This window comes from Stegostoma tigrinum, chromosome 2 (assembly GCF_030684315.1).
Source record: "Stegostoma tigrinum isolate sSteTig4 chromosome 2, sSteTig4.hap1, whole genome shotgun sequence".
In the NCBI taxonomy this organism is placed as follows: domain Eukaryota; kingdom Metazoa; phylum Chordata; class Chondrichthyes; order Orectolobiformes; family Stegostomatidae; genus Stegostoma; species Stegostoma tigrinum.
Genome location: NC_081355.1, coordinates 42,123,827 through 42,147,249, shown reverse-complemented (window position 1 = coordinate 42,147,249; position 23,423 = coordinate 42,123,827). Strand labels below are relative to the sequence as shown.

General features: G+C 45.9%; 1 protein-coding gene across 5 annotated transcripts in view; it reads left to right on the top strand.

Moving 5' to 3' along the window:
• elovl2 (ELOVL fatty acid elongase 2) overlaps positions 1-23,423 on the top strand; it is a 203,096-nt gene that overhangs the window by 115,163 nt on the left and 64,510 nt on the right. For all 5 annotated transcript variants that reach the window (XM_059653689.1, XM_048522824.2, XM_048522814.2 and 2 more), the window contains 3 exons: positions 14,508-14,695; positions 18,101-18,178; positions 20,394-20,565. In XM_059653689.1, the coding sequence (XP_059509672.1) occupies positions 14,508-14,695; positions 18,101-18,178; positions 20,394-20,565 (438 nt within the window). The remainder of the gene's footprint in view (positions 1-14,507; positions 14,696-18,100; positions 18,179-20,393; positions 20,566-23,423) is intronic.

Genomic DNA, 23,423 nt, shown 5'->3' with positions numbered 1-23,423 from the left:
CTCCCTCTCGCTCGCACACGCTCCCGCCCTCCCTCCCTCTCTCCCTCTCTCTCGCACACGCTCCCGCCCTCCCTCCTTCCCTCCCTCTCGCTCGCACACGCTCCCTCCCTCCCTCCCTCCCTCTCGCACACGCTCCCGCCCTCCCTCCATCCCTCCCTCTCTCTCGCACACGCTCCCGCCCTCCCTCCCTCTCGCTCGCACACGCTCCCGCCCTCCCTCCCTCCCTCCCTCTCGCTCGCACACGCTCCCGCCCTCCCTCCCTCCCTCCCTCTCGCTCGCACACGCTCCCTCCCTCCCTCCCTCCCTCTCGCACACGCTCCCTCCCTCCCTCCCTCCCTCTCGCTCGCACACGCTCCCTCCCTCCCTCCCTCCCTCTCGCTCGCACACGCTCCCTCCCTCCCTCTCGCTCGCACATGCTCCCTCCCTACCTCTCGCTCGCACACGCTCCCTCTCACTCGCACACGCTCCCTCCCTCCCTCCCTCCCTCTCGCTCGCACACGCTCCCTCCCTCCCTCTCGCTCGCACACGCTCCCTCCCTCCCTCTCGCTCGCACACGCTCCCTCCCTCCCTCCCTCTCGCTCGCACACGCTCCCTCCCTCCCTCCCTCTCGCTCGCACACGCTCCCTCCCTCCCTCCCTCTCGCTCGCACACGCTCCCTCCCTCCCTCCCTCCCGCTCGCACACGCTCCCTCCCTCCCTCTCTCCCTCTCTCTCGCTCGCACAGGCTCCCTCCCTCCCTCCCTCTCGCTCGCACACGCTCCCTCCCACCCTCCCGCTCACTCGCACACGCTCCCTCCCTCCCTCTCGCTCGCACACGCTCCCTCCTTCCCTCCCTCCCTCCCTCTCGCTCGCACACGCTCCCTCCCTCCCTCCCTCTCGCTCGCACACGCTCCCTCCCTCCCTCCCTCTCGTTCGCACACGCTCCCTCCCTCCCGCTCACTCGCACACGCTCCCTCCCACCCTCCCGCTCACTCGCACACGCTCCCTCCCACCCTCCCGCTCACTCGCACACGCTCCCTCCCACCCTCCCGCTCACTCGCACACGCTCCCTCCCTCCCTCTCACTCGCACACGCGCCCTCCCTCCCTCTCACTCGCCCTCCCTCCCTCCCTCTCACTCGCACACGCTCCCTCCCTCCCTCTCACTCGCACACACTCCCTCCCTCCCTCCCTCCCTCTCACTCGGACACGCTCCCTCCCTCCCCTCCCTCCCTCCCCTCCCTCCCTCCCTCCCCTCCCTCCCTCCCACTCGCACACGCTCCCTCCCTCTCACTCGCACACGCTGCCTCCCTCCCTCCCTCCCTCCCTCTCGCTCGCACACGCTCCCGCCCTCCCTCACTCCCTCTCTCTCGCACACGCTCCCGCCCTCCCTCCCTCTCTCCCTCTCTCTCGCACACGCTCCCTCCCTCCCTCCCTCTCACTCGCACATGCTCCCTCCCTCCCTCCCTCCCTCCCTCTCACTCGCACACAGTCAAATTCTCTCACTCTCTCACTTTCCTACTCTCAGCCACACTCATTCTCTCTCACAGTCTCATATTTTCTGACTCTCTCATACACTGTCGCACTCTCTCTCTCTCTCTCTTTCTCACTCCTACACTCACTGTCTCACTTTTTGACAAAGAACAAAGAAAATTACAGCACAGGAACAGGCCCTTCAAGGTTCCATGCCTGCGCCAATGCAGAATCTCTATCTAAACCCACGTATTTTCCAAGGATCTGTATCCCTCAGCTCCCTGCCCATTCATGTATCTTTCCAGATACATCTTAAATGACGCTATCGTGCCCACCTCTCCCACTTCTGCTGGCAATACGTTTCAGGCACCCACCACCCTCTGCGTAAACAATTTTCCACGCGTATCTCCCTTAAACTTCTCCCCTTTCCTCTTGAAATTGTGACCCCTCGTAATTGAGTTCCCCACTCTGGGGGAAAAAAGCTTCTTGCTATCCACCATGTCTGTACCTCTCATGATTTTGTGGACCTCAATCAGGTACCCCCTCAACCTCCCATCTTTCTAATGTAAATAATCCTAATCTACTCAGCGTCTCTTCATGGGTAGCACCCTCCATACCAGGCGACATCGTGATGAGCCTCCTCTGCACCCTCTCCGAAGCATCCACATCCTTTTGGTAATGTGGCGACCAGAACTGTATTCAGTATTCCAAATCTTTTTGAACCAAAGTCTTATACACCTGTAACATGACCTGCCAACTCTTGTACTCAATACCCTGTCCGATGTATGCCTTCTTGACCACTCTATCCACCTGTGTTGCCACCTTCAGGGTACAATGGACCTGAACACCCAGGTCTCTCTGTGCATCAATTTTCCCAAGGGCTTTTCCATTTACTGTACAGTTCGCTCTTGAATTATATCTTCCAAAGTGCATCACCACACATTTGCCTGGATTGAACTCCATCTGCCATTTCTCCGGCCAACTCTCCAACCTATCTATAATCTACTGCATTCTCTGACAGTCCCCTTCATTATCTGCTACTCCGCCAAATTTCGTGTCATCTGAAAACTTGCTAATTAGACCTTCTTATACCTTCCTCCAGATTTGTGTATATCACAAACAACAGTGGTCCTAACACGGATCCCTGTGGAACACCACTGGTCACAGGTCTCCATTTTTGATAAGCTCCCTTCCTCTACAACTCTCTGTCACCTGTTGCCCAGCCATTTGTCTATCCATCTAGCTAGTACGCCCTGGAAGCCATGCGACTTCACTTTCTCCATCAGCCTACCATGAAGAACCTAATCAAATGCCTTACTGAAGTCCATGTATATGGCACCTACAGCCCTTCCTCATCTACCAACTTTGTCGCTTCCTCAAAGAATTCTATCAAGTTGGTAAGACATGACCTTCCCCACACAAAACCATGCTGCCTATCTCTAATAAGACCATTTTCTTCCAAATGTAAATAGACCCTATCCCTCAGTATCTTCTCCAGCAGCTTCCCCACCACTATTGAGTAAATCAAATTGGCTGAAGACTGGTATCTGTAATGCTGGGGATCACTGGAGGAGGCCAAGTTGGATCATCCACTCCGGACTTCAGGCTGAAGATTTCTGCGAATGCTTCAGCCTTATCTTTTGCACTGATGTGCTGGGCTCTTCCATCATTGAGGGTGGGGATATTTGTGGTGCCTCCTCCTCCAGTGAGTTGTTTAACTGTCCACAACCACTCACAACTGGATGTGACAGGACTGCAGAGCTTAGATCTGATCTGTTGGTTGTGGGATCACTTAGCTCTGTCTACCACTTGCTGATTTCGCCGTTTGGTGGCTTCACCAGGTTGATACCTCCTCTTCAGGTATGCCTGGTGCTGCTCCTGGCATGCCCTCCTGCACTCTTCTTTGAACCAGGGTTGATCCTCTGGCTTGATGATAATGATTGGTTGGGAGATACTGTGTGTGAGAGAGAATGTGTGTGAGAGAATTTCAGAGAGAGTGATGTGGGACAGAGTTAGTATTTAAGAATGTATGTCGGTGTGTGAGTTTGAGAGAGGGTGAGTGAGGGTATGTGACTGAGAATGTGTGAGTGAGTGAAAGAGAGAGTGCAACAGACCGTGTGAGAGAGTCAGAGAGAGTGAGAGACTGTGTGAGAGAGAGTGACTGTGATAGAGAGTGAGAGAGAGTGGGTATGATTGAGATTGAGAGAGAGTGAGATAATGTGGGAAAGAGAGTGGGTGTGAGACAGAGTTAGTGTATGAAAGTGTGTGTGTCGGTGTGTCAGTTTGTGAGAGAATGTGTGTGCGAGTTTCGGAGAGAGAGGGAGTGTGAGGTTGAGAGAGTGTGAATGAGTATGTAAGAGAGAGGGTGTGGGCGAGAGGGTGTGTGTGAAAGAGTGTGTGAGAGATCGAGAAAGTGAGAGTGTGAGCAAGAATGAGAGTGTGAGAGAGTGAGAGAAAGTATGAGAAAGAGTGAGTGTGAAAGACTGTGAGAGAGCGTGATAGTGTGAGAGAGAGAGAGAGAGAGTGATAGTGAGTGCAAGGAATTGAGACTGCGAGTTGAGGGTGAGAGTGACCAGTGAGGGCGAGAGTGAGAGAGTGAGGGTGAGACAGTGAGACTGAGAATGAGGCAGTGTGAGAGTTGAGATAGTGAGAGAGAGTGTTAGTGTGTGAGGAGTGCGTGTGGGAGTGTGAGTTTGAGATAGTACGAGTGAATGTGTGAGAGAGAGAATGAGTGCAAGATACAGTTAGTTTGTGAGACAGTGTTGTGGGAGTGTGACTTTGAGAGAGTGAAAGTGAGAGTGTGAGACTGTGTGAGAGATTGAGAGAGTGTGAGAGAGAGAGTGAGAGAGATGATGAGAAGAGTCAGAGTTTCAGAGTGTGAGTGAGTGAAAGAGTGTGGGAGTGAATGAGAGAGTGCAACAGTGTGAGAGAGTCAGAGTGTGAGAGACTGAGAGAGACAGTGACTGTGAAAGGGAGTGAGAGAGTGAGAGTGAGTGGGTATGATTGAGAGTGAGAGAGTATGAGATAGATTGTGAAAATGAGAGTGTGTCAGACTGAGAGTGAATGAGAGTATGAGCATGAATTAGAGACTGCGACAGAGTGTGTGAGAGAGTGAGTGTGAGACAGAATTAGTGTATGTTTGTATGTGTGTTGGTGTGAGTTTGAGAGAGTCTGAGTGAGTGTGTGAGAGAGAACATATGTGGGAGAGTTTCAGAGTGAGAGTGAGGGAGCGTGTGAGATGTGAGAGATTGTGAGGGAGAGTATGAGAGAGTGTGTGACAGAGTGTGAGATTGTCATGGAGAATGAGAGAGTGTGAGTTTGAGAGAGTGTGAGTATGTGGGAGAGAGATTGTGAGGAAGTTTGAGAGAGATTGACAGTGTGAGGGAGTGTGAGAAAGTATGAGGGGGAGTGAGAGTGTGACAGAGTTAGAGTGAGACTGCGAGTGAGAGTAAGGGTGAGAGTGTGCGTGATGCTGAGAGTATCAGTGAGGCTGAGAGGGAGACAGTGTGAAAGTCTGTGAGAGTGTTAGTGTGAGTTACAGTTAGTGTGTGAGAGATAGTGAGAGAGTGTAAGAGATAGTGAGAGTGTGAGAAAGAGAGTGAGTGTGACAGATTGTGAGAATAAGAGTGTCAGACTGAGTGAATGAGAAAGTATGAGAGTGAGTTAAAGACTGCAACAAAGAGAAAGTGTGAGACTGTGCGTGTATGACAGTGTGTGTGCTGGTGTGTGAGAGAGTTTCAGAGAGAAATTGAGTGCGAGAGAGTGAATACAAAAGAGTAAGAGTTTGAGAGTGAGAGAGTTAGTGATGGTGCGAGTAAAAGTGAGTGAGAATGATGGTGAGAGTGAGACTGACAGTGACAGAGTAAGAAAATGTCAGTGTGAGAGAGCGAATGCGTATGAGAGACAGTCAGTGTGTGAGAGAGTGAGTGTGGGAGTGGGAGTTTGAGAGTGTGATAGAGAGTGAGGGAGTGTGAGAGATTGTGAGTGTGAGACAGAATTAGTGTGTGACTGTGTGAGTGTCACTGAGTTTGAGGCAGTATAAGTGATTGTATGGGAAAGATGTGTGAGAGATTTTCAGAGAAAAAGTGTGAGAGAGTGAGTGTGAGTGAGTGACAGTGAGAGTGGGGGTGAGGGTGCGAGTGATAGTGAGTGTGAGAGAGGGAATATGAGTGAGTGTGTGAGAGAGTGATAACGTAAGAGCGTGAGAGTTCAAATGAGAGTGAGGGTCAGAGTGCAAGTACAGTGAAAGTGATGGTGGGAGTGATGGTGAGAGTGAGAGTTTGTGAGTGTGTGAGAGACAATGAGTGAGTGTGAGTGAGAGTGAGAGACGGTGAGAGTGTGAGAGGGAGAATGTAGGAGTAAGAGACTGAGTGAGAAAGTGAATGTGAGGAAGTGAGAGTGAGAGAGTTTGTGCGACAAAGTTAGAGGGTGAAAGAGAGTGAGAATGTGACAGTGAGAGTTTGAGTGAGAGATTCAGAATGAGTGTGGGAGTGAGAGACTGAGAGTGAGAGACAGAATGTGAATTAGTGGGTGTGAGAGTGAGGAAGTGAGAGAGTTTGTGCCACAGAGTGAGAGGGTGAAAGAGAGTGAGAATGTGACAGCGAGAGTTTGAGTGAGAGTGAGTGGGTGAGTGTGAGTGACAGCGAGGGTGAGAGTGAGAGTCCGATTCAGAATGAGAGTGTGGGAGTGAGAGACTGAGAGTAAGAGACGGAATGTGAGTTGTGGATGTGAAAGTGAAAGAGTATGCAAGAGGGTGAGAGTGAGAGAGAGTCAGTGGAAGAGTGAGAGAGAGAAAGTGAGTGCAAGAGAGTGATAGTGTGAGAGTTTGAGTGAAGGTGAGGGTGAGAATATGAGTGATAGTCAGAGTGACAATGAGAGTGAGAGTGAGTGTGAGAGAGTGAGAGTGAGCAAAAATGAGGGTGAGAGTGTTAGAGAGTGTGAGAGTAAGAGTGAGTGTGAAAGAGAGTTAGTGTGTGAGATTGTGAGGGAGTGTGAGTTTGAGAGAGTGAGAGAGAATGTGTGTGAGAGAGTTTCAGAATGTGAGTGAGTGTGAGAGTGTGTGAATGAGGGTATGAGTGTGAGAGTGTGATAGAGAGTGAAAGAGTATTAGAGACAATGAGTGAGAGAGGGATGAAGCGAGTGTGTGTGTGTGTGTGAGAGAGAGAGAGAGTGTGTCTGAGACAATGTGATAGAGAGTGAGAAAGTGTGAAAGAGAGAATGTGAGAGATTGTCAGAGAGAGTGAGGGAGTGTCAGTGAGAGTGAGTGAGAGGGTGTGAGAGTCAGAGAGAGAGTGTGACAGACTATGACAGAGTGAGTGAGAGAGAGTGAGACAGAATTTGTGTGTTAAAGTGTGTGTGTCAGTGTGTGAGTTTGAGAGAGTGTGTGTGTGAGAGAGAGGTGTATGAGAGTTTCAGAGAGAGAGTGAGCATGAGAGAGAGTGAGAAAGTGTGTGTGAGAGAGTGAGAAAATGTGAAAGAGTGAGTCTGTTAGAGATTGTGGGAGAGAAAGAGTCAGAGATTGTGAGAGGGAGTGAGGGACTGTCAGAGAATGAGATGGAGTGAGTGTGTGAGAGAGAGAGAGAGAGAGAGAGAGAGAGAGAGGCTGAGAGTGAGTTTGAGACAGTGTGAGTAAGTCTGTGTGTGAGAGTACCTGAGAGAGATTGAGAGAATGTGAGTTTGTGACTGTGTGCATAAGTGTGTCTGTGAGAGAGAGAGTGCACGAGTGTGTGATAGTGTGAGAGTTTGAGACAGTGTGATAGAGAGTGAGAGAATGAGAGTGAGTGAGTGATTGTGAGACTGATGGTGAGAGTTTGACAGAGTGTTAGTGAGTGTGTGTGTGTGTGTGTCTCGGACAATGTGATATAGAGTGAGAAAATGAGAGGTCGAGCAAGATTGTGAGAGTGAGAGAGTGTAAGAGAGTGAGAGAGATTGACAGTGTCAGTATTAGAGTGAGAAAGTGAGTGTGTGAGAGAGAATGAGAAAGTGTGTGTGTGAGAGAGTGAGTGTAAAGAGAGAGTGAAAGTGAGAATGAGAGAGAGTCAGAGTATGAGAGTGAGTGTGATAGAGAGTGAGAGGGTGAGTGTCAGAGTGAGCGTGAGTGACAGAGTGTGAAAGAGAGGGAGTGAGAGTGTGAGGGAGTGTGAGAGAGAGTGAGAAAGTATGATAGAGTGAGAGAGTGTGAGACAGAGTGAGTGTGATACAGAGTGGGAGATGGTGAGAGACATTTTCAGAGTGAGTGAGATGGTGTCAGAGTGAGTGTGAGTGTGAGTGACCGAGTGTGTGAGACTGTGAGTGTGAGTGTTTCAGAGAGAGAGTGTGTGGGAGTGTAAGAGAGTTTGAGACAATGCGTGGGTGTGAGAGAGTGAGTATGAGAGTATGAGAGAAAGGGTGAGAGAGAGTGAGAATGTGAGAGAGTGAGAGAGATTGAGTATGATAGTGAGGGTGAGAATGTGAGAGATTCAGTGAGAGTGTGGGAGTGAGAGACGGAATGTGAGTGAGTGCATGTGTGAGCGGCAGAATGCATGCAAGAGGTTGAGAATGAGAGTGAGTGAGAGTAAGAAAGTGAGTGTGGGAAAGATGTTGTATGAAAATGTGAGTGTGAGTGACAGTGACAGCGAAAGTGAGGAGAGTCAGGGTGAGATTGAGGAGTGAGAGCTGGGGAGTGAGAGACTGAGGGGTTAAGAGAGTGAATGTGAGGGAGTGAGTGTGAGAGAATGAGAGTGAGTGCCTCCGAGTGAGATAGTGAGAGTAGGAGTGAGATAGTGAGAGTTTTAGAGAGTGAGGGTGAGTCTGAGGGAGTGAGACAGTGTGAGGGAGGGTGAGAATGAGACTGGAAGTGTGGGAGTGAGAGACTGAGTGATGGAGTGAGAGAGAGTGCGAGTGTGTGGAAGAGAGACAGTGTGAGACACAGTTAGGGTGTGACAGTTTGTGTCAGAGTGTGAGTTTGAGAGATTGTGAGTGAATCTGTGTGAGACAGAATGCGTGTGACAGTGTTTCAGAGTGTGAGGTGTGAGAGAGAGAGTCTGTGAGAGTGTGAGTGTATGTGAGAGAGTGAAAGAGTGTGAGTTTTAGACAGTGTACACAAGTGTGTGTGTGAGAGTGAGACAGCATGTGAGAGAGCATTATGGAGAGTGATAAGAGGGTGAGAGAGTGAGTGTGAGAGACAGAGTGACCTGAGGATGAGAGTGAGAAAGAATGTGAGTGTGACAGAGTGTGAGCGTGAGTGTTTGTGAGAGAGAATGTGTGCAAGAGTTTCAGAGAGACTGAGTGTAGAGAGTGTGTAAGTGGGAGTGGGAGTGTGAGTTTGAGAATGTGATTGAGTGCGTGAGAGAGAGAATGTGTTGAGAGAGTTTCAGAGAGTGAATGAAAGAGTGCAGAAAGTAGAGGCAGAGTGAGCGTGAGAGTGTGGATTTGAGATAGTGTGAGTGTGTGAGAGAGAGTGAGAGATTGAGAGAGAGTGACAGTGTGATAGAAAGTGTTACTGTGAGAGAGTGAGTGTGTGTGTGAGACACTCTGAGAGCATGTGAAAGAGAATGACTGACAGTGTGAGAGAGTGTCAGAGTGTGAAAGAGTATGTGACGGTGCGTGAGAGAGTGTGAGAGAGAATGAGAGGGTTTGAGAGAGTGTGAGAGTGATAGTGTATGAGAGAATTTGAGAGAGTGTGAGTGACTGTGTGACAGAGAGTGTGTCTGAGACAATGCAATAGTGAGTGAGAGAATGTCAGAGTTTGAGAGAGAGAGTGTGAGAGTGAGAGAGAGTGAGTTTGAGAGGGAGAATGCGTGTGTGAGAGAGTGTGTGAGTAAGTGTGTGAGAGTGAGAAAGAGTGAGACTGAATGAGAGAGTGAGTTTGAGATCGTGTGAATGAGTGCGTGAGCGAGAGTATGAGAGAGAATGTAAGATTGATAGTGACAGTGTGTGAGAGAGTGTGAGTGAGTGTGACAGCATGTGAAAAAGATTGACAGAGATTGATAGAGAGTGAGAGAGTGTGATAGAGAGTGAAAGAGTTTAAGAGAATGTGAGACTGATAATGTGTGAGAGAATTTAAGAGAAAGTGATTGAAAGAATGAGTGTGTGAGAGAGGAAGTATGAGAGTGAATGAGATTGAGAATGAGTCAGAGTGAGTCAGAGTGAGCATGAGAGTTTGAGACAGTGTGAGAGAGTATGGAGAGAGTGAGATTGAGAGAGAGAGTGACAGTGCGTGAGAGAGTGTGATGGAGAATATTAGAGTGTGAGTGAGTGTGTGAGAGAGTATGAGAGAGAGTGACAGATTGAGAGAGAGTGGCAGTGTGTGAGAGAGTGTGATAGAGTATTAGTGTGTGTGTGTGTGTGTGTGAGAGAGAAGGTGTGAAAGCAAGTGAAAAAGAGTGAGAGAGATTAACAGAGCGTGAGGATGTGTGACGGTATGTGAGGGAGTGTGAGAGAGAATGAGAGAATTTGAGAGAATGTGAGAAAAAAATGAGTGAGAGAGTGTGAGAGAGAGTGAGTGAAAGAATGAGAGAGAGGAAGTGTGGGAGTGGGAGTTTGAGAGAGTGTGAATGAATGGGTGAGAGAGTGTGTGAGTGAGAGTGAGTCAGAGTGAGAGTCGGAGTTTGAGACATTGTGAGTGTGTTAGAGAGTGAGAGAAAGCTTGAGAGAGAGTGAGTGAGTGTGTGTGTGTGTGTTTGAGCAGGAGAGTGCGTGTGGGAGAGTGAGGGAGAGAATGCGAGTGAGAGACAGTGAGAGTGTGAATGAGGGAAACAGAGAGAGTGAGAGAGTCTGTGGCATTGCTGTGCCTTGTTCTGGCTATTTTTGCCAGGGCTGCTTTGTGGTAGAGGTTCTGCTGATTAGATCTCAGAGTTTTGTTGAGTAAGGTGTGCATCAACAAGATAAGGGAAAGGTAAGACTTTGTTTTTTATCCCTTTAAGTCTGCTAGTTGCAAAAGGGGCAGCAATGGCAGGCAGTAGAGTGGCATGCTTTTCCTATCAGATGTTGGATATCAGGGAGTAGTTGAGTGTTCCCAATGGCTATGTCTGCAGGAAGTGTGTCTGGCTGCTGCTTCTCCCAGACCCCATGAATCCACTGAAGTGATAGTTGGAAGCAGTGAGGAGTATGCAGCGGCAGAAAATGTGATAGATGGTAGATTTAGGAAGGTGGTCATGCTGCAGGTGCAGTCAGATGGTTGAATGGTACGGAGATGGAGGCAGGTTGTGCAGGACTCTCCTGTGGCTATCACTCTCAAACAAATATACGTGTTTTGGAAAGTGTTGGGGGGGGCATAATTTCTCAGGGGAAAATAGCAGTGGCAGCCAGATCTTTGGTATCACACTACTATAAAGCAGGGTGTGTGAAAGTCCTAATGAACAACTGTAATTGGGGACTGTTTAGTCAGGGGCACAGGCAGGCATTTCCATGGCTGTTAGGTGAGATTCCAGGATGGTATGTTGCCTTCCTATTGCCAGGGTCAAGGATGACTCAGAGTGGTTGCAGCACATGCTCAAAGGAGAGCATAGGCACCGAAGTTCATTGTATATATTAGTACCAATGACATAGGTAGAGAAAGAGATGCGACCCTGTAGAGTAAATATAACGAATTAGGCAGCAGGTTAAGGGTAGCAATCTCTGCATTACTGCTGGTGGCATGTGCTTGTGAGTGTAGGAACAGGAGGATAGAGCAGATAAACACATGGCTGAGGAGCTGATGCAGGAGGCAGGGATTCAGATTTTTGAACCATTAGGATCTCTTCTGGAGCAGAAATGACCTGTACAAAAGGAACAGTTGCACCTGAACTGGAGGTTTCCAATAGCCTGGCAGAGAGATTTGCTAGAGCTATTCAGGATATATAAACTTGCCTGACAGTAGGTTTGGACCCTAAGCAGTACTAAGATAAAAGAAGGTTGAGGCTGGTGCAGAAGGTAATGAGGGCAAGTTAAATATTTAAGACAGGCAAGAGCATGGCAGAGAATGAGGAAAGATTAGTGAATTAAACCGCATTTATTTTAAGGCAAGAGGCCTGACAGGTGTAGCAGCTGAATTCAAGGCATGGATGGGAATATGGAACTGAGATATCATAGCCATTACAGAAGCATGGCTGCGGGATGGACAGGGCTGACAGCTCAATGTTTCAGAGTACTTATGCTATAGGAAGGATAGAAGGGTAGGCAAGAGAGGAGGGGGACTGTTGTTTCTGATTAGGGGAAAATATCATGGTGTACTTAGAAAGGATAATTCTGTGGGCTTGTCTGGTGAAGCTATCGGGGTGGAACTGAGAAATAAGTAGACGATAATCTTAGGATTGTACTCTAGTCTAATAGCCAGTGGTAAATTGAGAAGCAAATATGTAGGGAGGACACAGATGTAAGAATAATTGCGTTGTAATAGTGGGGAATTTTAACTTTTCAAACCTGGACTGTGACTGTCGTATGTTAAGGCATTGGATCAGGAGGAATTTGTTATATGTGTTCAAGAAAACTTGCTCAGCCCAAGAATAAGGGTTAAGCCATTCAGGACTGAGATGAGGAAGTATTCCTTTACTCAGAGATGTGAACCGAGGAACTTTCTCTACAGGAAGCTGCTGGGGCCTGTTCATTAGATGTATGCAACAGGGAGTTCGGCATGGCCCTTGCAGCTAAACAGATCAAAGGGAAAAGACAGGAACGGGATACTAAAATTGCATGATCAGCCATGAGGAGTGGATTTGATGGGCCGAATGGCCTCACTTCCTCTCCTATGTCTTATGGTCTTACGGTCTTATGATTGTATCGAATGGTGCTGCAGACTCAAAGGGCTGAATGGTCTACTCCTGCACCTATTTTCTATGTTTCTATGTAGACAGCCCTAGTAGAGAAGTGGCAAAACATGACCTTCCCTTGGGAAATAAGGTGGGGCAAATGACTGGGGTGTTACTTTGTCCATAATTCTACTAGTTTTAAAATAGTTACAGAAAAGGACAGAGACAGTAGGAACTGCCAATGCTGGAGAATCTGAGATAACATGGTGTGAAGCTGGATGAACACAGCAGGCCAAGCAACATCAGAGGAGCAGGAAAGTTTTTGACGTTTTGGTTTGAGACCCTTCTTCAGAAGTGGGTGAGGGGAAGGGGATTCTGAAATAAATAGGGAGACGGGGGAGGCGGATTGAAGATGGATAAAGGAGAAGATAGGGTGAGAGGAAACTGACATGTTAAAGTGGGGTTAGAGCCAGAGAAGGTGAATGTAGTTGGGGAGCTAGGGAGGGGATAGGTCGGTCCAGGGAGGACGGACAGGTCAAAGAGGTTAGTGGGTAGGAGGTGGGAGTAGGGCTTGAGGTAGGAGGAATGGTTAGGGAGGCGGAGACTGCTGGGCTGCTTTTGGGATGTGGTCGGCGGGGGGGAGATTTTGAAGCTTGTGAAGTCCATATTGATACCCTTAGTATGTTTTCTTGCCCATATTTGACTTGATGGCAAGTGACTTCATGGCGTCCAGAATCAATGATAAGGCTCCCACGGCAACTACCTCCCAACTGTAAACCATTGTTCCACCACCTATGGATGGATGGATGACTATGGATGACTACCAGTGTTTCAAAACATAGCCAGGGCTGTTGGATAGTGGTTTCTGAGACATTATCTTTAGCACTTTAGTGGTTAGCACTGCAGCCTCACAGCGCCAGGGACCCGGGTTCGATTCTAGCCTCGGGTAACTGTGCGGAGTTTGCACATTTTCCCTGTGTCTGCGCGGTTTTCCTCCGGGTGCTCCCGTTTCCTCCCACAGTCCAAAGATGTGCAGGCTAGGTGGATCGGCCATGCTAAATTGCCCATAGTGCTCAGGGGTGTGTGCGTTAAAGGGGGATGAGTCTGGATGGGATGCTCCAAGGGATGGTGTGGACTTATTGGGCTGAAGGGCTTGCTTCTACACTGCAGGGAATCTAATCTAATCTAAAACAAACTATGATTCCATGACTGTGGCTGTCAGGGTGTTGCTTGACTAATCAGTCGAAGAGTTCTTCCATAATTTTGACACTGGGCTTTAGATGTTAGTATGTTGGACTTTGCAATTTCACAATGATTGTTAACTATCATTTTTTCTACTGCCTAGGTTGATGCTGGTTGATCCATCTGATTTCATTAGTGTTTGATCTTATACTGATTTTATAAAACTGACTATTTCAGAGGGCAGTTAAGATTTGGGGCTACACGGTCGTTCAATGGTTAGCAATGCTGCCTCTCAGCGCCAGGCACTTGGGTTCATTTCCAGCCTTGGGTGACAGTCTGTGGAGTTTGTGGAATTCCTGTGTCATTGTGAGTTTTCTCTGGGTGCTCTGGTTTTCCCCCACAGTCTAAAGATGTGCAGGCTAAGTGGGTTGGCCAAGCTAAGTTGCCTGTAGTGTTCAGGGATGTGTCGATTAGGTGGGTTATAGAGGATTGGGTCTGGGTGGGATGCTCCAAGGTTAGGTGTGAAGTTGTTGGGGACGGTTTCCACACTGTAGGGATTCTGTGATGATTCTATGACCTATGTGCAAATTGGTTGGATTGGCTATGCTAAATTGCCCATAGTGTCTAGGGTTGGAAATGCAGGGATAGAGTAGGGGGTGAGTCTGGGAGGGATGGTGTTCAGAGGGCCGATGTGGATGCAATGGGCCGAATGACCTGCTGCCACATTGTAGGAATTATTTAATTCTGAGTCAAGCATGTGGTATTTATAACAAGGTCAGCCAGGTGCACCTCAGAGAATGAACTCGCTGATTGGACCAGATGAACAATCCCAATCAGGGAAACCCGGCTGCCAGAAAAAAAACACAGGGTTGTCAGATATCCTCATGCTCAGAGCTGGTTCTGAAGTATTTTGATGACTTTTAGGGTGACTTGGTGATGGGATACTGGCCTCGAGTTATTTCAAAGCACAGTGCTGTTAATCTGAAATTACATGTAGACAAAACCAGATAAGGATAGTAGGTTTTCTTAAAGGATATTTGAATTTTATCTTGATTTAACTTCTGAAATTACTTGAAGCCTTTTATTGCGTTTTGTCCAATTCACTTAGGGTGTACTATGATTGTAACTGGTAAACACGGGGATCCGAAGTCATTTTCTGTTTCTTTTTAGATCCCAGGGTTAAAGGGTGGCTTATGCTGGACTCCTATTTACCTACGTTCCTCCTTACATTCTTCTACCTAATCACTATATGGCTGGGAACAAAGTATATGAAGGAGAAACCAGTGTTCTCTCTTAGGATTCACCTAATAATATATAATCTTGGAGTAATGCTTCTCTCTCTCTACATCTTTGTTGAGGTAAGATTTCATCTAAAATCTAAATGATTTGTTATAAAAATTATTGATGTGCTGATATCAAGATTTGGAGCAAAACTGGCAAGTCCATTTGACACTATCCATAACAGAATATCTGTTGTACAAGAAGAAATTAATGTTGCATTAAATTCCAACGCAATGAACATCACTGCAATTTTAAGCAGGTCCCATGAGGCACAGCTGCCAAAGACAGGGAATAAAAATATATATATTGTGGCCACGGTATTAGAAAGTCTGCAGTACCCTTAAGGTGACAAAAGGGCAAATTAAAAGATCTAAAAGCTAGAATCTGAGAAGAAAATTCAGACTTTTATGAAATTGGAACTCACTTACATCATGATTGCAGAGGGAAGCCCCAGCAAATTAGTTTTATTTGAAAACAATTTGCGAGGAGAACACAAAGTTTTGATTTGTGGAATTTTTCTGACCATTTTAAATTGCCCAAGAAGTAGTACTCTGGCTACAAAATTCAGGCAAGTCCTGAAAGGTTGAAAACTACCATTTTGATTATTAAAAAGGGTGAAAGGCCAGTAAGCAGAAAATATACAATACTATGCCCTGGCATTTTAAGCACCTGTCTGGATGCTTCCTACATGTTGTAGGAGCACCTGCCTCCTTCACCTGCTCGGGTATCATGTTCCATCTAATGACATTGTGGGTAAAAATGTTTTTCCTCAGATTCCCTCAACACCTGCTCTTCACATAAGGTGAAGAACTTACACCTTCTGGTCTTAGAGACACTTGCCATGGGGAATGGATTCTCACAGTCTACCCTATCAATTCCTCTCATAATTCTGTATCCCTCAATCAGGTCACCCCTCTGCTACAAGCAAAACAAACACAGCCTATCCTTCGTAATGAAACTTTCCATCCCAGGCAACATCCTGGTGCATCTCTTCTGTACACTCTCCAGTACAATCACGTCATTCCAATAGTGTGACAACCAGAACAGCATACAGCATTCCATCCGTGGCCTAACCAATGCTTGTAAAGTTGCAACAAGATGTCTTTGCTCCTTTTATTCTAAGCCGCAGCTAATGAAGGCATCCTATTTGACGTCTTCACTACCTATCTATCTGTGCAGACACCTTCCAGGATCTATGAAATTGTATACCAAAGTCTTTTTGTTCCTCAGTACTCCTTAGGGATTCATAGTGCAAATACAGAAAGAAAAGAATTGTGGAGACTGTAAATCAGAAATAAAAACAGAAAATGCTGGAAAATTGCCACAGGTCTGGCAACATCTGTGGAGAGAAATCAGTTAATATTTCGGGTCAAGTGACTCTTCATCAGACCCTTGAGCTGAAACATTAACTCTAACTCTAACTCTAGTTTATCACCACAGGTACTGCTAGATGTCCTGAGATTTTCCCATTGAATAAATCCTTTTATGATTAGACCTCCCAAAATGCAGCATCACGAATAAGGATTAAATTCGATCTGCCTTTGCTCTGCCCAATTTTCCAACTGATCAAATCGGACTAGCTTAAGATCACCCTACTCACTATCAACCAAATCAATAATTTGAGACATCCACAAACTTACAATTATGCTTTCTACATTCACATGCAGGTGATCCACTTGTACATAAGAAACAGCAAGGGTCTCAGCACTGACCCTTGTGGTATACTGCTGCTCACAGGCTTCTGGCCACAAAACCAACCCTTCAACATCACTTTGCCTCTATTCACAAGCAAGTTTCAGATCCCACTGAATCCTGAGATCCACACACAGTGCTATGCATCACCATATGCACTCTCTCTCCATCAGCACAGTCTCATTCTATCTCTGAGTTGTCCTGCCCCCCCACTCCATTCCACTTCATTCTCTGGCTTGTTCAATGATTTAACAAGAAACTCTTCTTTCTCTACCTTTTACAGGCATTAAATTACACATGCTGCAACAAGTCAGAGATGCCCGCAAATCTCTGGAAAATCCCTTCTGTCTAGCTCATTCCTTTCTCCTGCCCCTAGCAGTTATCAGGTGTTTGCTATCCTTTCTGGCCTTTTGCTTTCCGGTATTAAATATTCCAAACTTCACGGGTCTGCTTTATCCCCCTGCACCAATGCCTAAGTGTATTTTGACCAGACATGACATTAAATTCTTGTTCCATCACCTTTTCCTGTGCTTTTTGATAGGAGTCCACTCCCTGTTCCATGGATGACTTCACCCACCTTTAACACTGTCCCTTCTCCTGGACCCATTTTCTATTTGGCCTTAGATGTGTACTCCGCTTGTTCATTGCGAACAGTCAACACATCAGTCACCATAATTTCTCTGCCCCTCACTTGCCCTCCCCTTCTCTACCCTTTCCATTTGAATCTATCTCCCTCTGAACTGACTGCACTCCATTTTCTCACATTTAACCTGACTTCGTCAACCTGACCTTTTCCTTGGAACAGAGAAAGTTAAGAGGTGACATGATTTGAGGTATACAAAATTGAGGGGTTGAGAGAGTACACCATTCAAAAAAACTGGGGTCATAGGTTCAAGCTAAGTCGCAGAAGAATTAGAAGAGACACAAAGAAAAGTGTTTTTACTCAGATGATGGTCATGTTTGGAACTCAGTGCCTGAGTTGGCCGTGGAGGCAGAGACCTTAAACTCTTAAAACCACCTGGATTTACACTTGAAGTGTTTTAAGCTGCAGGGCTGTGGATCCAGTTCAGGAAAATTGGATTAAAAAGGTCATATGGGTGTCTTTTGGGTTGGCATTGGGCAAGATGGGCTGAATGGCCTCCTTCTATGCAATATCATTTCTATGGTTCTTGCTCTCTATATGATTCCGAACAAACCACAAAAATAAAGACTTGACACTGTCCCTCCTAGTAATACTCCCTCAGTCCCAAAAACCTATTCCTAAGCAGCAGCCAATCCTCTAGCCATATTACTTTTATGAAACTTGAAAGCATCTCAGGAGCTCTACCTCTGGATTCGGTGAAGGTTTGCTCCACTTCTGTCTTGCTGTTGCTCCAGCTGCACTGGTCAGAGACACCAGTATAGATTTAAAATGCCTAATGGGACTTGATCTATCCCTTGTTTTTTTTTGGTTGTTTTTATTGAGAGGACAAAAATATTGAATAGACTTAAGTTTTTCATGTAGTCTCTTTCTTTGCATTGTTCAACTGGGGCAATGTTGGCAAATATTATTTATATGGATTTCCATGAGGCATTTTCTAAATGCTTTCCTAACACACTCAGCTAAAGTTGAAGAGTATGGAACTGAAGACAAGTAGACTTCTTCTAAAAAAGATAATATTGTGGGAATATTGTCTCTTTAAAATTCCCCTCCTGAGCACATTGCTATTAGTTTCAAACTAAGTTCTGTGTTCTGTACCAAAAATTGTTTAAAAAAAACACTTTCTAATCGAAGTTTATGTTCTTCACAGCTGGTCCTGGCAAGCTGGGAAGGCGGGTACAACTTGCAGTGTCAGAATCTCCACAGTGCCAACAATGCTGATATTAGGGTGAGATACAAACAAATGGACTACCAATTTGATAGCAATTTTTCATGTAATTCTTAAAGAATGCTACCACATAGGCAGCCCTGCATTTCAGAGTAATGTAAGAGAATGCCTGATCTTATTCATTTTTGATCTATTCATGGGATGTGAATATACAGCTAGTGAGTCTATTAATGTGCATTGCATTTCACTTGGAGAAAGAGATAGTGAGCCACCTTCTTGATTGGTTGCAGACATTGGTGTAGGTACTCATGGGATTATCAGGAAAGGAGTTCCAGGATTTTGACTGAGCAACATTGAAGAAACAGCGATATAGTTCCCACTTAGTATAATGTGCAGTCTGACAGGGAATTTGCAGCAGATTGTGTTCCCATGCATCCTGCTGATTTTCCCCTTTCTAGGTGGTAGAGGTCGCAGGTTTGAAAAGGGCTATTGAAGTAGCCTCAGTGAGTTTCTTCATTACATCTTGCAGACAGTACACACTATTGCCATTCTGCATTGGTGGAATGTTTGAGGTACCAATCAAGCGAGTTGCTTTGTTCCAGCTTGTGTTGAGTTTATTCAATGTTTTCAGAGCTGTGGTCATTCAAGGAAGTGGAAATATTTCATCAGACTCCTGATATGAGCCATGTAGATAATGGATAGACACTGGGGAGACAGGAGGTGAGTTACTCACCACAGAATTCCTAGCCTCCGATCTGCTCTTGTAGCCAAAGTTTCCAAGGCTATGTACCAATTCTGTTTCTGGTCAGTGATAACTCCCAGGATATTGATAGCAGGCGATTCAGTGATGGTTTGCCATTAAATATCAAGAGGTGATGGCTAGATCATCTGTAATTGGAGGTAGTCATTGTCTGGCACTTATGACTTGACTGTTTATTAGCTCAAGTCTGAATGCTGCCAAGGACTTTCCTGCTTATGGGTCTGGATGGCGCTACTATTGGGAGAATCACAAATAGTGCAAACATTGTGCAAACACCCTACTTCTGACATGATGGTTCAACAACATGATGGTATTATTTGTGCAAATGGGGATGCCAGAAAGTTAACATGCCTAATAGGCTGAGTTATATTACAAACTGTCAGAGAATCAAGATGGGTCTTCTAAATCAGCCCACATTGGTATTTATCCTCCTTCATGGCTGCCTTCAAGCTGCCATTTGCCATCATAGATGATGGATAAAGTATGGCAGAAGCAATGTTTTCAGACTCCAACTTAATTCTTCCCATTGATATCTAGCCCACCAATTTTAAAAGGAAATTAATTTGCACCTATCGGTAGCAGTTCAATTAAAATCTCTAAATCTGATTTCCTCAAAGACTACACCTGGTCTCAGACTGTTGCATGCACCATTGTATTTAACTTTTGTTTTAAATATTTGGACCTGTTGGGGGACATCTACATACCACTACTATTGTTTAGGCTGGTAGCAGGACATGCTGTTTACCTATTTCAACGGCAAGGTTGAGAAGAGATGGCTGGTTCAAGATAGACGTACATTTTTGTTTCTTTTTTCATGAAAACAAAATCATAACGTTGGTAAGAACTGCAAAGAAAAGTTTATTGAACAAGGCTGTCAAAGACTGTCTGAATGCTCTCCTTCTATGCCACAAGAGTTTACAACCTTTGCTAGTTATAGAATCATAGAATCCACACAATGTGGAAACAGGCCCTTCGGCCCAACAAACTCTGTCCCTCCGAAGATCCCACCCAGACCCATTCCCCTGCCCCTGCATTTGCCTTGTCTGACCCACCTAACCTAAACATCCCTGGGCACTATGGGCAAATTAGAATTGCCAATCCAACTACCCTGCACATCTTTGGACTGTGGGAGGGAAACCGGAGCACCAGGAGGAAATCTACGCAGGCACATGGAGAATGTGCAGACTCCACACAGACGGTTGTCGGAGGCTAGAATTGAACCTGAGTCCCTGATGCTGTAAGGCAGCAGTGCTAACCACTGAGCCATCGTGCCACTCCAAAAAGTACCTCAGCTACTCTCCGGCAGGGAATTGAATCCCAGGCTCCCATGTGCCTCCCAATACCTCACAGCCTATGATTTTAATTTCAGTTGACTTCATTTTTTATTTTAATAAAAAGCTGGTAATAGCATTTCAAATCTCTAAAATGAAATTTTGTTCAAATTACTGTTCATGGAAATACTGTTCTGTGTATTGATGCAATTAGTTATGAGTATGATTTGTATTCATTTTACAGGTGGCAAAAGTGCTTTGGTGGTACTACTTTTCTAAAGCTATTGAATTTATGGACACTTTTTTTTTCATCTTACGGAAGAAAAATAGCCAGGTTACATTTCTTCATGTATATCACCATGCAACAATGTTCAACATTTGGTGGTGCGTCCTTAACTGGATACCTTGTGGCCAAAGTAAGCTCTGTTTCAGGTTCTAACTATTTTGTGGAGGGCTGAACATTGTTGCTGACCAAAATAGTGGGAATAACACCAGGTGATATAAATTTGCATGTAACAATATTTTTTAAAAATCAGTTGTACATGAATTATATTTCATAAAATTTCAGTTACTTCTGTGTCTGGTAGTGTTCATATGGGGTGAATAACTTTGAAGCTTTGGAAATACAATCACAGGGATCTATAGCACAAAAAATACTCTCTGACCCATTTTACGCACCCATCAAAAGTTACCACTTCACCCTGCTTCCCATCAGGGTCTCCATCCATTCTCTCACTGTCCGTTGCATCTATCTGACAATGCCCCAGATTTGTCCACCTTTTCTCCACACCTGAGGATTCCCTGCTACCATGGTCAACAGCACCCTTAGCAATGTTCAACTCACTTTCCACAATCTGCCTTCACCCCTTCCCTTCTCTCACAATAATGATAGCATCCCTCTGGTCCTCACTTAAGAACCCACCAGCCTCAGCACCCAAAGGATTGGAAGCTGCCATTTCCATTACCTCCAGTGGGTAGCCACGATTAGGCACATATTCCCCTTCCCTCCCTTGTCAGTACATTTTTTTTCTTGTAGGGACCGAGTCATACAGGACAGCCTTGTCTGCTCCTCTACCATTCCCAACATCTCTCGTTGACATGGCACATTCCCATGCAATTGCAGAAGGTGTAATACTGGCTTGAGTACCACCTCACCATCTAAGGCATTCGTACCTTCTGGGTGAAGCACTGATTTTACCCGTGTTACATTCAATCTGCATTTGCTGTTCACAATATAGGCCTTTTACTGTGGGAGATGAAATGCAGGCTGGGTGACTGCTTTGCTGAACACCTACGTTCTGTCTGCCAAAACAACCCGAGCTTCCACATGCCTGCCACATTAATGGACCACTATATTCCCACACCAATGCTTTTGTCCCAGGCCTTCTGCAGTGTTCCAGTGAACTTCAGCGCAAGCTCAAACAACAACATCTCATTTTTCCATTTAGAATCCAGCACTCATCATCAAGCTCAATAACTTTAGAGCCTGATTCCATCCTTGCATATCTTTGACCTACCCTGTTATGACATTCATAGAATAGAATTCATTAGAATCCCTACAGTGCAGATAGGGGTCATTCAGCCTTTCAGGTCTGCACTAACCCTCCAAAGACCATCCCACTATCCATGTAACTCTCCAATCAGAGAGTCATAAAGCACAAACAGTTGGTCCAAATTGGCCACACCAACCAGACATCCTAATCTGACAGTCCCATTTGCCAGCATTTAGCCCTTTTTCCTCTAAACATTTCCTAGTCATATACCCATTCAAATGCCTTTTTTAAAATGTTGTAATTGTACACACCACCACCACTTCCTGTGGCAGCTTATTCCATACTTGCATCATGTGAAAAAGCTACCCCGCAGGTCTCTTCCCTTTTTTCTAAGTGTTTCCCCTCTCATCTTAAAACTATGGCCTCTAGTTTCGGACTGCCTCAATCTAGGAAAAAGATCTTGGCTATTCACCCTATCCATGCCCACACATGATTTTATAAATCTCTATAAGGTCACCCATCAGCCTCTGCTCCAGAGGGAAAAAACCCTAGCCTATTCAGCCTCTCCTTACAGCTCAAACCCTGCAATCTCAGCAACATCCTTGTAAATGTTTTCTGCACCGTTGAGTTTAATAATATCCTTCCAAAATAAGGGTGGCCAGAATCGTATGTTGTTTCCTATAAGTGGCCTCACTAATGTCCTGTACAGCTGCAGCAAGATGTCCCAAGTCCTATACTCAGTGCACTGACTGATGAAGGCAAATGTGCCAAATGCTTTCTTCACTACCCTGTCTACCTACGATTCCACTTCCACTTCCACTTTCAAGGAACTATGCACCTGCACCCCTAGATCTTTGTTCAGCAACATTGTCAGGACCATATTATTGTATATAAGTACTGTCCTTGTTTGCCTTAACAAAATGTAACAGCTCATATTTATCTAAAACTCCTTCTGCCACTCCTCAGCCAATTAGCTCAGCTGATCAAGATCCCATTGTACTTGGACAATCTTTTCTGTCCATTGCACCACCTATTTTGGTATCATCTGCACCATGATTCCCACATTAACCATGGCTAATCCACCTAGCCTGCACATCCCTGGACACCATGGGGCAATTTAGAATGACCTATCCATCAAACCCGCATATTTTTGTACAGTGGGAGGAAATGAGAGCACCCATCAGAACTTAAACAGACCCAGGGAGAATGTACAAACACCACAGACAGTTACCCCAAACTTGAAATGAACCTGGTGCTGTGAGACAGCACCGTGCCATCACGACTAAAAATGTTACTTTTGCACAGCCACCCATTCCTGTGTACTCATAGGCCAATTATCACATATGGGTTGCATTCAGCATTATTTAGTGTAGAATCCCTAGTGTGGGAGCAGGCCATTCAGCCTTTTGAGTCCACCCAATCCAGACCACCCCCCTACCGTATACTTAAAACCCTGCATTTCTCATGGCTGATTCACTTAGCCAGCACATACCTGGGAAATTTATCCTGGCCAGTTCCACCTACACTGAGCATCTTTGGACTGTAGGAAGAAACTGGAGCACTTGGTGGAAACCCATGCAGACACGGGGAGAATGTGCAAATTCCATACAGACAGTCGCCCAAGGCTGAAATCGTCCCTGGCGCTGAGAGACAGCAGTGCTAACCAATGAGTGATTTTGCTGCCCCATTTTCTCACTTTTGACTCCTCTTAACATTTATTCAACTTTTCTTCTGTCTTGATGTGCTATTCATTATATCTTTGTTTACCTATTCCTTTCACA